The 16,580-nt window shown below is 42.9% G+C and overlaps 1 protein-coding gene across 6 annotated transcripts in view; it reads right to left on the bottom strand.

The window, feature by feature from the left end:
* Positions 1-16,580, bottom strand: part of ELAVL4 (ELAV like RNA binding protein 4) — a 146,572-nt gene that overhangs the window by 14,122 nt on the left and 115,870 nt on the right. For all 6 annotated transcript variants that reach the window (XM_043574938.1, XM_043574936.1, XM_043574940.1 and 3 more), the window contains exon 3: positions 11,009-11,112. In XM_043574938.1, the coding sequence (XP_043430873.1) occupies positions 11,009-11,112 (104 nt within the window). The remainder of the gene's footprint in view (positions 1-11,008; positions 11,113-16,580) is intronic.

The raw sequence follows: 16,580 nt of genomic DNA, 5'->3' as shown, positions 1-16,580 counted from the left end.
ACTTTCCATATCCACAAAGTACTTCCCAATTTCCAATGTGACTTCACAAGTCTGCTGTCAGTGATTCTCATCAAGGTGGTGCAGCAGCATTATCATTCATCACAGATGGGGCAGCAGGACCCCCGCTGGGGGCTGCCCCTCCCATACAGCACTTTGCTCGCAGGTTCCTTCACCTGTTCACAGCCATGGGGGTTGGCCTGGGCAGGGATGGGGGAACAGCATGGCCTTGGGTAAAATGTTTCCTGAATCCTCTGGCAATACCTTGCCCCTTGTCTAACCTGCCGTGGTACAGAAAAGGGAGAGTGCAGTTCAGAGGGCTGTTCCTGGCAAGGGGTTACTCATCTCCCACTTCCAGTGTTAGCTTCCATGTGGAGGGAGCCCCCTGGGTGTAGCAGTCTAGGCTTCTTGGTACCCCCTCACCTCTCTTCTCCAGGGGAAGTACAGTGACCATTCTGAACAAGCTTCAATACTGGCAATAGGCACAGAAGCCTCAGCCACTGTGTACTTCTTCCCTTCTGGCAGCCAGATACCAGCTGGAAGCACACTTTCTGTTCCAGGATCTGTTCGATGAGAGCAGGAAGCCTGTGGGGTCCAAAGTCCCTGTAACATGGTATGTCAGTCTGTCAAAGTGTGGGGTTATGTGTTAGGAAGTCCAGTGTGTTCAGGAAATCCATCCAGGACATAATCTGTATTAAAGGTGACCTTAGGATTCAATATGCTTTTCTCTTTTGTGTTATCTCTCACCTGATTTACAGTGGTTTTACAGGATATGGAAAACAAGAGCATCACTTGTTAGGTCCCTTCAAATCATAATAAGGATCTCTATCATTGACTGGATGTCTCCATGAGCTAGGCATTCTATTCACAAGACTGCTAATCTCTACAACTGTGGTTCATGGTAAGTGGAAATAAAGGTGACAGGTGCCATTGGTGATACCAGCAGCAAGCACTATCCTTGAAATCTGCTTCACAGAAATTTGGTGCTGGAAGTGGCCTGAAAAGTTCTGGCTGAGATCTCAGACAGCTGGCCACCCACCTTATACATTACATAGGAAGCTCACTATTTCATGAGGTGCTCTGCCCCATCACTGGCCATCACTGACTATTGGTAAGTTCATCCTTCAACTGTGTTCAAACCTGTCTCTTCTATAGTTTCCATCCTTCTCCTATTTCTATTCTAGCTCCACACACTAGGAACATCCTTCCTGTTCTCATTGCCTCTTATCCTGTGGGTTTCTCTCACTGATAGGTGCAAGTTGGAGCATCAGGAAACTTTATTTTGAGACAGGCCTTTGTTCCAAGGAAGTTCTTGTTTATGTTACTTTAACTGACACTGAGCATCTATTCTGGAATGGAAAAGAGAAAACAGTTAAGAGCAAGGGGCTTTGGGGCTAGAAAGATATGAATTTAAATCCTGACCACTTCCTAGTTGTGTAAGCTTGGGGCAAGTCACTTAACTTTCTAAGTTATATCACTTGAATAACATAGCTTAGAAGCTTTCTAACAGAGTTCTTGGAGCATTAAACAAGCTAATACATATAAGATTTCTAGGCACTATGCCTGGCACCTAGGAACTGCTCAATAAACAGCTCTGATATAATTGCTATGGCCTTATGTGAAACACTGGTTGGTACAGAGATGAAAACAGCCATCCTTGACATGTAGGACTAATAGTCTAGCAGAGGAGACACACACAGAGACCAATCATTTCAAAAGATCAAGCTGCAGATTTTCCCCAATCTGTTGTAACACCCTACTCTCTGAGTGAGCATAAACTCCCCAGAGTACATAGATCCCTAGGGGATATTCATTCCAAAGAGACCAGGAGAATGGCAGCTGAGAACAGTCTCTGGTGCTGCCAGGGCCTTCTAGGAGCAAACCCTTGCAGGTACCTCTGATTCCCACCTCCAGGAGCAGGGAGAGAAGAAAGAAGCCAGCTGGCTCCTAGAAACAACAGCTTTGATTGTGAGGATCAGCTTTCCCTGTATCTGTGGCTGCAGCCCTGCCCACAGGCAGAACAGGTGCCTGCTTATGTGGCCCCACTCCTCATACTTTCCCCACCTGTCACCTGATACATGATATTCTTTTATCAGGGGCAAGACCTGATGGTAATGTTTCTAATGAGCTCTGATTGTGCCACTTCTCCCTGCCCAAAGCCTTCAATGGTTCTCCAACACCTTGTGATGGATGTTCAAATCCCTCATTTGAGCATTCAATGCCCTCTGCGATCTGGACCAACTTCTCAATTCCTGCTAACTCTCCATGTACTCTATGCCTCAGTTCAAATTTAAAAAAGGTCAGTTTTCAGAATATGCACTTAAAGTTTCCACTTCCTTATCTTTGTTCTTGCTATATGTTCATCATGATGTCAAAATGAACTCCTGCTCATCCCTACAGACCTGGTCTGAATGCTATCTCTTCTCTGAGGCCCAGGCACAAATGACTGCTATCTCCTTAAACTCCATAGATGATATACATTTCAACAGCAGCAGCTATCACTGTGTCTCCCATTGTGGAGTTTAAGAGTATCCAAGAATATCAAGAGAGTGTCTGGCATACAGTAGGCAGGATAAATATTTCTATGGTGTGGTGATATATTCATATGTCTACAACTTTAACAAAGTCCATTAAATTCCAAAGAAGCTTACTTAGTACAAGGATATTTCTGTCCATCTAGTGGCCTCCAGAAGGTAGAGACATGCTAACGGTTTCATGGCCTGGTTAGTGGAAGAGCTGGTCTCAGACCCAGAGCTGAAGACATCAGTCTTCTCACTAAACTGCAAATCCTGATTCTTGCTATATGAAAGATTGATAAGATTACTGTAGCCACCTGGGAGCTCCATAATACTTCCTACGATACAAAGCCTCTATATGTGCTGCCTGAGGCTTAGTAAGGCTCAGACTCTTTATTTTTTTATGCATCTTTGAAGCATGTACATCTCTGAAACATGCAGATGGGAAAAAGTCTTCTCCTGTCATGTAATTTTCACCTTAGGGATAACCCTATTCACTTTTGTCATCATTCTGGGAAGCATTACTTGAGTACCCCACTATAAGCCATGATTACCCATGAGATATTATTCGTTCCATTTTCTAGATGACTAATTCTGGTTCAGTGAGATCAAGTATTTGTCCAAGGTCACATAGCCAAACTAAGACAAAGCTGGATATGACTCCAAGTTCTGGGATCTTTCCACTATACCAGGCTAACGTGGACAGTGAAATAAAAGCTGTGTGCTTGGCACAAACTGCTACTTTCTCTGGAAAGTTATCAAGCTGACAAGATCACACTATAATATTTTATTAGACTGTTGCAGCTGGAAGGAACCATTCTGCAGATGAGGAAATGCATCCAGGGAAGTAAAGTAAGTTGCCCAAGGTCATTCTGGGAGTTTTTGACAGAGCTGGGACTTGACCGACTCTTCATCTTAACTCAGAGCTCTTTTGAATGGACAGCAAAAGGGAAGGGAAGAGGGATTGGCTCTATGATCTTTGACAGACCAGCTGATTTTCTCTGGGGCTTCATGATAGCCATAGAGAAGAGATTCCTTATTCCCCACGGCCACTGATGTTCTAGGCCAGCGCTGTCTAATCAAACCTAGGATCATGAAAATGTGTTGCTTGATATGGTAGCCACTAACTACATGTGACTACAGAGCACTTCAAATGTACCTGGTATGACTGAGGAACTGAACTTTTCATTTGACTTAATTTTAATTAATTTAAACTCAAATTTAAATAGCCATGTGTGGCTACTATGCTGGATAGAAGAGTTGAAGTCCAGGAACCACACAAAAATTCAGAATCTCAGAGCTCAAAGGGACCTTTAGATCAGACTCTAGTTTGGTATAGGAATCTCTTCTACATCATCCCTGATGACTCCATTTGAATGTCTCTAAAAGAGAGTCACTACTATCCAAGACAAATGTTCTACCCTGATAGCTGCACAGGGTCTCTTCCTAGATTCTTGAAATATAGGATTGAGTTTCAGAATCACTGCAGACTTCTTTCCCTTAGAGAACAAAAACCAACCACTGTGGGTGAATCTGAGTATGGCATCATCTTTGCCATCTTCCTCATTTGCCTCTGGACAACCCTTAGAATGTCAGGTCTCTTTAAAATGTGGGGCTGAGAATGGGACACAGACACCAAGGACAGGTTGACCAGAGTGCACAAGAAAGCAGCATTACTTCCTGTGATCTGGAATCTACAATTCTCCTAACACAGCCGAGGTGCACTGGCTTTTTTTAAAGCAGCTCACATCCTACTGTTGGCTTCTTTCACACTTGTAGACAACTAAAGCCCCCAAGTCCCATTCCACACACTTCTGAAACCAATATAAGGTAGCACTATAAGGTGTCATCTTAACCTGTACCTGTCTGATTTTCTTTTGCAATCCAGACCCAGGACACTGTGGACAACCTTCAAGAGATACTGGAATTGTAACAGCCTCACTGGGCAGAGAGAGCAGGGAAGCTCTAGTTCTCTCTCTCAAACTCCTACACCTGTATCTGAAATCATTCACTCAGAGGAAGTTAGCAGGGCACCGGGAAGCAGAGCAGGCAAACGGAAGCTCTCACCGGAGAGAAAGAGCAGCCTGGTACAACTGGGGTAAACGAGTCTTCAGTTTCCACTGCTGTGGCTATGTGCCCTCTCTTGGGTCCTTGGGGATTCAGTGATCCAGCCTCCCCTGCTGACCTTGGTGGGGGAAGTGCTCCCACACTGCTCTGACTATAGCTGTAATGGGGGAGGAGAGAAAAATGCCTTTTTTATTATTAATAAGACTGAGGGAGGCAGTCTATCATTTCTGGGTGGGGTGATACCCGTCAGCAAAAAATGATCTGCCAACTCTCTGAGAAGCATTAAGAGCAGTGATAGGAGAAATAATTGCTTATGCCGAGTGCAAAGAAAAGATGCTTCAGCGGAACAGAGGCCTCTAGCAAGGCAGGTGGATTGCAGGGCGAGGGAGGGAGGCCTAGCGCCCCAATGACCCCTGGCAAGAGGAAGAAGTGGGAGGGGCATACTGGAACCTGCAAAACTCAAGTGTGGAAAGATCCCCTGGAGGCACCGTTAGTGCTATTAGAAGAATAAAGCGAGAACAGAGAAATGGCTAAGCAGCATCATGGTACAGAGAGGCCTGAAGACAGGAGCTCAGTTTGTTTTCCTTCCCAGTGATGGGAAGTTTCTTCCTTCTGAAAAGCCCTTACTCAATGCACCTTCTCCTTCTCAGTCCTGCTCCCTCTGGAGCTGGGCTGCTGCCTTGTGATAAAGCTTCCTTCTTAACTCTTCACAGCCCCTCTCCTGACTGAGTGCCAACCCTCCTGGGTTCACTCCGAGTGGCAGAAGCAGCCTTTTGTCCCCTCCTTCCTGCTCCAGTCCTGAAAGCACTCACACCTCCAGTTTGCACAAGAGCTGTGCTCTGGGAATGTTTTCTTTAAAGTCGTATTTTTTTAATATGAGTAATAGCTTAATGTAATTATTTGAAAAAGACAAGACACAAAATCATTTGTAAACCTGTAATGCAATGAGAAAAGGAAGGAAATATATAAAAACGTTAACAGTATTGAGTTGGGAATGGCTGATACTGCCACATTATATGATAATGTGTTTTCCAAATTATTTATAAATAAGCATGCCTTGCTTTTAAAATGAGTAAAAACAGCTCCTAAAGAGCTAATGAAAACCAGTGTCTAGGCTGACAAAAACCTACCACTACAGCTTGCAAGCCACTGGTTTCATCCGTCCAACACCGCAGGTGACACACCGTCGCCAGATGAGCCTTCTTGGAACTTTGCTTTGACCAAGTCCCTTTCCTGCTCAAACCTTGCATAGCTTCCGGGTTCCCACTCCTCCACCCCAAACCAACGGGCAGCCCTGCAGCCCCATAAGCGCCCCATCCCACTGCATTAGAGAAGATTCTCTGTATGTTTGTGCCCCCCATGAGACAGGAGCTTCTGGAGGCAGAGCAGTGAACACTTCTTTACTCCTCTGCCCTTGAACTCAGGTTAAAAATCCAAACTGGTGTCCCACTATTCTGAAAGATTTACTGGGCATGATTCCAAACCCTCAAATTACACTCTGGATCACTTTTTACTGAAGGTTCTCAGTGTAACTTGAATATCAATCCAAACTTTTTGTAAAGATATCTCTTTTGAAGGTACTACAGACATCTAATTTTCTTTGTTACTAATTAATGCAACAAAGAGCTGGACCACTACAGCTGGATTCAATGAAGTGCTTCCTAGTAAGCAGCTGAAATTACAGTGTGAATTCAGAAGCTGCTGTTTTAGAACCCATGGAGAGAGGAGAGGGCCCAGGACTGGGACAGGCATCCACTGTGGAGTCAAGGAGTACCCGGAATCATTTTCCAGAACCCACAGTCATTTCACCCAATACGTCCCAAAGTCTAACGTGATCTCTGTTGGAGACAAGTGAGGAAAAAAGCTCAACAAAGAGCACTCTCAAAACTCTAAATGGGGCAAATCATCTCCACTGTGTTCAGAGTTGAAATCCTAAGAAAAGACCCACTTTCCCAAGTGGAGTGCCAGGCTGGTCTGGCAGGCTAGACATGTAAGCCCACGGTCCATGCTCTGTGCCTCTCTAACACATGTAGATGGGAGAAAGTCTAGGGCACTGCCATCTCTGGGTCACCTAAATCCCAGGACCTAGCACAGAGCCTGCAAAGCAGGGGTTCAAGAAGAAAAGACCTGAACTTAGGTCTGTACTCAGGTTGATGGCAGAAGTCTCAAACCACAAGTCTGTTTAATGAAGAACCTGGAAGAACCACACAATTTGTTTGCTTTTTATATCTCCTTCCCATGCCAGGGAGTATTATCTGTGTGTGCAGAGCCAAATACAGACCCAAACAATCTCATAGAATGCACGTGCTGCTGAGCAAACACACAGTGTGACCTTCTAATACTTACAGCCTACTGCTAGAGTTATTTTTAAAACACCTTTCTTTACTCCAAATCTCACATACCAACCATGTGATCCTGGGTAAGTCTCCTACCCTCTTTGGGCCTCAGTTTCCTCAACTGTACAAAGGAGAGAATAGCACCTTCTTACAGGGCTATCTTAAGAAGTAGAGTTCATGTGTGTAAAGCATCTAGCCCTAGGGATGTTTCAAGAATTCAATCCTCTCAAGCATGTAAAGGGGTTAGAATACTGTTGGTACACAGTAAATATTCAATATAAGGTAGCATTACTATTATTAGTAGTATAATTATAATAAATAATTATTATTATTTCAAGCATATGCTCACATATTAAGCATCTCCTCTTGTGGCAGAGTCCTTCACAGGCCCTTCAGATGCTAGCTCAGCTCAGCTGCTGGTCACTTGTGTGCCATTGGACAGGTCATTTCATCTCTGAGCCTGGCCACTTTCTCCCACTAAACAAGTTATAATCCAAAGAATAATTCCTCTGTAGTCACGTCTCCAAACATGTACTAGATGTTCCTAGGAGATCACTGTAACACATGTTTCCAAAAAATATATTTGTTTGATCCAGATAGGCACGTTATCTGCAGTCATCCACACTACTCATAGGGGCTTAATTAATGAATCACGTTCTTTCTCTGCTTTGATGCTGTGTCTATGCCAAGACTGTATTCTCTTTGAGGACAGAGGCCTGGCCTTGCCCTCTATATGCCTTTGATATTGGCACATAGTCACATTACATCCACCTTACTAAAGCGACAATGAATAGTTGTTAACAGGGAACCATCATTTGGGGGCACCTTCCACTAGGAGGTGAATGAATCATTCACGTCCAATAAGCAAAACAGTGTTTTTGTACTTAAATTTGACTTCAGAGGCCACACACTGCTTGCCCACAGGTCAACTATTAAGTTTTGTTTGACCTGACTACCTATGCTCTAAAAATTTTAAGTTGGTTTCCAACCTTTAGAAATTGACAGATTTGGCATTAAAAATATCTAGATTTCAGTTTTTATTGAATAATTGGAAGACCTGGCAACAATCTGGGCTTAAACAATCTGTAGTAGCTGACGAGTACCTGCCATTTTTATTGCTCTCCACCTCACTATAGTCTCCACCCTTCCCTTAGGGCTTTCTAGAACTATCACTGAATTTAGCAGTTAATCATTAAAACCTAGGAATTAAAATATAACAACAACAATTAACTCTTGGTTTTCCTGCAGCTATGTTGTACATTACATTTGAAATAGGGTGTTTTGGGGCACCTGGGTGGCTCAGTCAGTTAAGCATCTGACTCTTGGTTTTGGCGCAGGTCACGATCTCACAGTTTGTGAGTTCGAGCCCTGCATCAGGCTCTGTGCTGACACAGCAGAGCCCGCTTGGGGTTCTTTCTCTCCTTCTCTTTCTGCCTCTCCCCTGCTCTCTCTCTCTCAAAATAAATAAATAAACTTAAACCAAAAATTTTTTAAAAGTATTGTGTTTTGCACAAAGCACTTCAAAAATGCTCCAGAAATGTGAGAAGGAGGGACAAACTTGACCATATCTTGCAAACATGTACTAGATAGTTCTGGGCAGATCTCTGTAAAGCATGCTTCCAGGAAGATATTTGTTTTTTCCAGATATGAAAGTTATCTATTCCTTCTTGGGAGTCAGAGCAAAGAGATAAATCTCATGTCACTTATCAAAGCAGACTGAAGCAGAAGTAAACAGTGGCCTGAAAGGCAGAAAAGCAATTTTAAAAAATTAATAAATGATGAGACTATTAACAGCACATGAAAAGGGTTTGCTTTTTTCCTCCCCTTTAATATGATTTTTACCTTAAACATTGTGTCCCTTTAGGAAAGGGAAGAAAAGTTAATAAAAGAACCTATCACTCAAACTTAATTTTTAGTATGGCAAATAAACTGTTTAATGAAAGGGCTGAAATCCCCAGGTTTGCACATTAAATTTTCATTCGTAGTAGAGGATGGAAATTATTGATTCAGCCATGGCATCATGCATTTTGAATCCTACAATGCCTCGGAAGCCCATGTTACTGCTGGGTGCAAATGTGTTGGCAGCGTTTTGATGCAGGGTGAGCACAGGGTGGGTGAGGGGGTGGGGCAACGAACGGATGTAGAGAAGAGAAGGCAGACAGCCTTCCCACAGAAAGAAAATAATCGACGTTCCTTGTCTGTAAGATCTACTTAGACAAAGCACTACTTCTGATGGCATGATGGATCAGGGGGTGCATTCTGAGAGCAGAAATGCCAGGTCCAATCAGTCTTTCAGGAAACCCAACAGCTTCATGGAATATTAAAAAAAAAAAAAGGTAAAATGGATGGCTGATGATTTGATCCTAAACTCTTGGGAAGGTTTGGGTTTCAAGAAAACTGTAGAGGAAAAAAAAAAGTACCTTTCTCAGTTCAAGGTCAGGGTGTCCATCAAGGGAAGAGTAAATGTCTGACATTCTAATGCTGAACTGGATAGCACAGAAAAATCAATCAAACCCACAAATACAGCTCTCAACCTGGTGTGGCCTCATCAAACAATCAGGGACGTGAGCATCCCATCTTCACGTAAAGCGTAAAAATAGGTATGTTTTTCCTTTGAAAGAAATTAATCCTCCTGCCTCTCAGAGGACTGCCCCATAATTAAACAACTCTTAATTATTTCTCCATTAGATAGCTCAAAGGGATTGATTGTAAGATGAGACTGAGGCAGCCTGAATCAGGCTGATTTGGGGGTCTTTGTGTACTACAGACTGTATGAGACCATGAAAGCAATCACTTTTGGAAATAAGCTAAACTCAATTGCAAAAGTTAAGCTGCTTAAAATGAAGGAAGGAAGGAAGGAAGGAAGGAAGGAAGGAAGGAAGGAAGGAAGGAAGACAATCGGATAATAATATTCCAAAAAAAGAAGATTTTTGTTTTGGTTTTGCTTTGATTACCTCCTAGCTGAAATTATCTTATACCAACAGTCTCTCTCTGTCAGTCCTGATGTTGGAAAAGTGGCTCTGTTGAACTAAAAAGTTCTGCTTTTGTGTTTTCATACGCTGAGAGCTGGTGCCATCTATAGATTTCCATTCTGGGAGAGGTTCTCTTTTGTCCTACTTTGCGTCAGACCTGCTGTCGTGAGGATAAGAGCGCCCAGGAGACACCTCCCTGTGGTTTAATAGGCTATGAAGGATGGGACTCATTAATGGGCTGGCAGCTGCCCCCAAGCAGGATGCTGCCTGGAGGTGGGGGAAGAAGGGGAAGGGAGACTGAGGAGGAGGAGAAGGCTCCATCCAGGAGACCACCACTAGCTATCAGAGGGGGCCCTCAAAGCAAACAGCACCACCTCCTGAAGGATCTCCACAAGGGGAAATCTGAACCGAGAGAGTGACGGCATAGTCATAGAAACCTCTGGAGAAACAGGCTCTGGGTAACTGTTTCTCTTTTTCGACTTAAAACAACCCCACCTGAGATATTATCTACAGCTCTAATTATTTTCCAGTTGCTCGAATGTTACTTTTTCTGTCATTCCTTTACTGTGTTCCTAACAATTTGATAGTCCCCATCCCTATTATATTAGTGTTTATTTATAACAGATTTTTTTTCTTTTCTAGTCACAGTTAGGAGGGTCCTTGTCCCCTTTAGGTAAAGCCAAACTGTTTCAGCCTGCCACATGAGGCTCCTGCCCACCTCCCATCCCAAATCAGACCATGCTATCCTATATGCTGTTCCCCACTCATAATGTTTACGTTCATTTTCACAGCTTCCCATGTGCTGTTCCCTCTGTGTGGAACAGCTTCTCTGGCTCAGCTTCTTCCCATGGCTTAGTTCTGGCCATCTTTGCAGGCTTGGGCTCACAGGCCTTCTTGGTGGGCCCTGACACCCCATCTGCCCTCCAGTCCCTTCCCTCTACTCAGCCTACATCTCATTCTTTGTAATGATCTGTGTCCTCCACTTAGCACTGTGGATGATAAATGTCCTTTGCATAAATAAAGAACACCACTTCCAGCTCCCTGATAGCCTGGATTTATGAGATCAAAGGAACAAAATTTAACCAGTGCCTCCCAATCAGGACAGCATATCACTTCTTACCTTTATGGTTTTGGTCTGGAGTCTGAGTCCATTTAAAGTATTGATGGCTTTCTCTGCATCCTTTGGATCAATATAGTTAACGAATCCATACCCTAAACTCTGTCCTGTGGAAACATTTTAAAAAGAGAAAGAGAGAAAGAGAGAGCTCAGTATCTTTATAGCAGTAATACTTCCCATTGCAGTGAGTCAAAACCCTCCTCTAGTATATGGTTTCTTTTACACCAGGGTTTACCCCAGGTGAAGTTTCCAATTCTTCCATCTCTCACTTTGGTCAGCCTATGAACTCCCAGCAGCTGCCCACGTTGGGAATGGGTAAGTGCCCCTGCACATCCACATACATACACAAGTGTCCGCTTAATTGGACAGAGGTGAGAAGGTAGTTGAACGAGAGCAGGTGTGCTTTGTTAGATCTGAACTGGAGTCATGGGGCTTTTCCTATGGGCAGTGTGACTGTGGAGAGAAGTCACTGGATGTCCCAATTTTTTTCCCCCATGTGTCTTCTCTGGAGATAACAGCACTTGCCAGAGACAAGTTTGAAAGGGTTAATGAGACACTGTGTATAAAATGCCTACCAGGTACATTGCCTAGAATATAGTAGCTGCTCAACGAAAGACAGCTATGCTATGCTCAGTCCTGTAAAACTGGGGCGAGCGCTCAATGCGGTAGCTGTGTCTGCTGCCTCAGTCATGCCAGCCACGCCCACACTCAGAGGAATGTAGCAGGATCTGAGCAGCAAAGACTGAGACATTTATAGTGAAGGCATGACCAGAATTTAAAGCAGTTGCTACAAATCATTGGTTGCCCTCATCATCCTCCCCTCCCAGCCCGAGAACAATTTTAAAAAAAGAGGAGGTTCTATTAGAAAGAACTGGGGAGCTCCTAACACAAAGGGGAGAGTGCAAACACATTCTGCAAAGAGGATTTAGCTCCTTTAGGTGGAGATGGCATCAACTTGTCTGCAAAGAGAGGTAGCAAGTGACAGGGCTCCCCCCAAGTGAAATAAAAATAATGTGCTTGCGATCGTGCCACTGATTATAAATAGTCCATCAGCTCTGCCATGTGTCATCAGCCAGAAATATCATTAGGAAACTTTACATTTTTTGACATACCCTTTAAGAAATACAGAGCTTAGGGTGGCTGAAAAACCAGCTTGAACTTCCCAAGCAATGTTATTGATTTGTGGGCGGCAGTGGAGCCGAAAGGGAGGAAAATGACAGGACGTCACATGTCAGGGAAGACTGATTACATAAAGCTCTTTCTGGAGTACCCGGGCCAGGGCTGGGAGACAATACAGCAAAAAGCCTGCCATGTCCTGGTGACAGGAGCCCATTTCAGCAGCCAAAAAATCTTTCCAACAGCTTCTGTTTTGCTGGTAAATGTCTGTGTTTGTGTTGGTTGTAGGAGGGAACCTGGGAAAACAAGTTGGGTTCTGGATCAGAAAACGGGTGACTTGGTTATCCTTTATAGGACGCAAGCAAAGAGGATCATGAGTAATGGCTCAGTGCCCACTTTTGTCCCCGAAATGGAAAACCCAAAATGACAATACTTTCCATTAGAAAACTCCTCTGTGTTTTGGAATAACAGGAAAGACAGGAGCAAACTTGGCCAGATATACCCTTTATAGGCAGAATTAGTAACTGAAGGAGGAAGAGTGAATGCTAAACACACTGTAGCTGCTGGGGCTCTTCTACATGTGTGTGTATGTGTGTGTGCAGAAGAGTAAAAGTGTGTGTGAGAGAGAGGTGTGTGTGAATTACATGACCCTGCCACATGTTCTGAGAAACGTTTGCAAATCCTAAAATACAAGAGGCATTAGTTTAAAAATATCATTATCCTAAATTTGGCTCCACCTCATCAAGCCCAACTAAATTCACCTAATTAAATCCATTTTCATCATTCAAATTTATCAGTTCTATTTTCCTTGTAAATAAGAGAAGCCTTAAAAATTGCAGCACTAAAATATTCTTACAATTATTTATTTTAAACAGTTGTGCACCAAGTTGAGATGCTTTGAAGGACATTTTTAAAGCAATAATCTCAATGATAAACCTTAGCTAGTTCTAGGAAACAAGTCAGACAGTCAATTTATCCAGCTAAATTGAATTTTTATAAAATTAAAATGAAATATGAAAAAATACAGACAAAACACTCACCACTTAACTGCAAACACTGAACCTAAACCCAAATAGTTCATGATTCGTCATGCTGATGGAATGTATGTGGAGAAATTTATCATGCCTACCAGTGGTGCACATTCCCTGATACACTAGATCTTTCTTTCTAATTATCATATAGTTATGGTAATCTAAAATAAATACAGCAGCTATGTTTTTACATTCTATATTTTATCTTTGGTTTAGACCCTTGCTTCAGGTCCTAGGAAGGTTCTGAAGGTCAACTGAAGGAAAGGACTCCTGTCCAGCAAGCTGTGTCATACCTCCCCACCTGCTTGTATCAGTCCCAAACCCACCATCACCTCAGGTTGACTGCAATTAGCACAACTGTGCTGTCATCACCTGCTCTAGGTTTAGAGAGAAACTGCACTTAACATCAGGAATGAAGGTGCTTTGGGGAAAAACTAAAAACCAGATGAACATCGTTTCAGAAAGGAAGAGGGGGGAAAGACTAGAGATTCTCCTTGATCTGAAATAACGAGGTACAAACTCTGAAACAGAACACTGCATTCAAGCAGAGGGGAATGGAGGTGAAGAACATTGCCTGGGAAATAAAAGACATGAGATAAACTGGCATCACAATGAAACTACCTGTGCTACCTTGTTCACAAATGGCTTCCTCACGTGCTTCTTGCCAACGTAGGAGGAGTCCAGCTAAGTCCAATAAAAAATACTCGATGGAACTAAGCAGTCTCTTTTTAAAAATGCTTATTTATTTATTTTGAGAGAGAGCGAGAGAGAGAGAGAGAGAGAGAGAGCACAAGCGAGCGCAAATGGGGGAAGGGGCAGAGGGAGAGAAGAGACAGAATCCCAAGCAGGTTCCCCGCTGACAGCACAGAGCCTGAAATGGGGCTTGATCTCACGAACCCTGAGATCCAAGCCCTGAGATCATGACCTGAGCCGAAATCAAGAGTTGGACTCTTAACTGACTGAGCCACTCAGGCACCCCCTAAGCAGACTAAGCAGTCTCTTTTAAAACACTCTAGAGAGGATTAAATCCCAAGGTAGAACATATAAAAACCCAAGCCTCATTTCTTTAAAAATTATTAGTAGGGGGGAGAGTAAAATGAGGAAGAATTCTATGTTTTAACTTGTATGTATGATGGACATACATTGTTTGATGAGTTTTGGGTTTGCAGTCCTATATTTAAATGCACATGGAAAAATGTGGATGAAACACATTCACAAAAAATACCAACACTATTTCCATGGGGACTAAGAGAGCCATCATGCTGGGAAGGCCCAGGGGACCCAGTCTGGAGCCTAGAGCCAAGTGTGTGTGTATCTGCATCCCAGAAATAGATAAGGTCCTCTTATTATTTTTTCCCAAATAACTACATTTTTCTTTATCAGCAATAGTAAGATTTCACCAGATAGGTATAGCAACAGTATTTTTAGAACAGAAAGTTTTTTAACTTTTGTTCTCAATTTAGGAGTTTATTTTGATAGCAAGTTGGTCAAATAAAACAATTAAATCATTGAAGTTATGTTTATTGAATCATCAATAAAAAAATCAATAAAGAACAGATGATATTATAAAATGAAGACTGCCTCCAAAATTTGTAAACTGTAGTGAGCACATGACTCCTTGATGCTCAGGTGATCAACCACCCTGACATGTGTTACCACTCCTTAATAGTCCTGTCCAGCAGGCATAGATGAGGGATCCCCAGTGACCATGCATGGGCAGGAAATGCTTTCTTGGTAGTTTGGGATGGAAACTTAAAATTAGAATGTAGTTTCCAAAGGGAAACAGTTATACATAATGGCTACACTTTAAGGCACTTCAGTGTATTTTAGATTAAAGAGGTTCACAGGCTTTTCTTAAATCTGAACATGAATATTTCTGTTTTTATAAACTGCACATATGTACATGCACACACACAAACACATGATGGGTCCTCCTACTCTGACATGGCAACATCTCTATTCTGTTGTAATAATTTGTATACCAACTTCTCCCCTTGGAAACCAAACATTTCTCCCTACAAGAACTAGCTTATAAAAGTTTGCTTCCTTGAACACAGTAGGTGCCCAACAAATATTTGAGGGACGAAAGAGTGGATACATATGTTTGTACCAATCCTCCATTTCTAGAAGAATGCTTTATGTTTGGGGGAAAGGTGGGATACCTGGGGAATTCTTTTTCCATTTGTGAGAAAGGGGGAACATGACAAGTGGACACCAAAGATTGGAAAAGAAAGCACAAAGGATGTCTGGGTAAGCTCTCCTCCAGCACAGATCAGGTGCTGCCTGTCTTCTGCCTTTCCAACGAGCTTTGCCACCCATTCTGTCACATTTGACTCTCACAATAACCCCATGGGAGAGATAATCATCATTTTATAGATGTGGAAACTGAAGATCAGAGAAAATAGTGCTGGATCTTAGTCTAGATCAGGGATTGGCAAACTTTTGTTATACAGGGTGAGATAGTAAGTAGCTTAGGATTGGTGGGTCCTCTGGTCTCTGTCATGACAACCTTGCCATTGTGGCATGAAAGCAGCCGTAGACAATATGTGTTCCAATAAAACACATTTAGGAAAGCGGGCAGTGGGCTCAATTTGGCCTTTTGGCCATAGTTTGCTGACCCCTGGTTTAGATCTTTTGACTCCAAATCCAGTACCCTTTGCCATACTCACAGTTAACTCTATTTGAAGTAAAATGTCCCTGACAACTATTCCAAAGCCCTGAAATACCTCTGAGGCTTTTTTGAATCATCTAAGAAAAACAAAATTATCTTCAATAGTTGTGCTAAGCATTTTTATTGCATTCAGACTCTAGGAATCACCCTTATAGCTGATTATAGTATCATTTTCTTGGTCATTCTGGATAGAAGTTGTTTTCCCTTGCCTTTGGGGTCCTGGGGGTTATGACAGCAGGACCCCAAATGTGACATCCTCATGGCTGACTGCAGCAACAGAGAAGCCATCCCTTTGCAAGGCTGGCTGGAAAGGACCTCAGCATTTTGCACTGCCAACCTGCACACTTTGCTCTTTCTTTCTTCAAAAATCGTCATTCTCCAGAAACCTAACTGCTACTCCCCTCATCTGCAAAGTCCCTGAGGGGGCAGCCAGATGGGTAGCTGCTGTTGATAAAAACTTCTGAGTTGAGTAAGGATTCTTGTGAATGTTAGAACCCCGAGCTCAGGATGAAATTCTGTTCTCCAAGCACATGATAAAATCCCCAGTCACCTTAAGATCACCTGCATGGCAGTAATCCACATGCTGGGTTAACTGCAGCCAACTCTGAATCCCAAGACTCCCTCCCTGCCAGTCCTGAGATGTCAGATGGCTCAAAATCTACCTGAACACACCCTAAAGAGGGTCAGAGAGACCTGAAGCTGTTATTACACACTTCAGCTGTTATTACACACTTCAGCTGTTATTACACACACACAC

This window comes from Prionailurus bengalensis, chromosome C1 (genome assembly GCF_016509475.1).
Source record: "Prionailurus bengalensis isolate Pbe53 chromosome C1, Fcat_Pben_1.1_paternal_pri, whole genome shotgun sequence".
Classification (NCBI taxonomy): Eukaryota; Metazoa; Chordata; class Mammalia; order Carnivora; family Felidae; genus Prionailurus; species Prionailurus bengalensis.
This window is presented reverse-complemented; position numbering and strand designations above follow the sequence as displayed.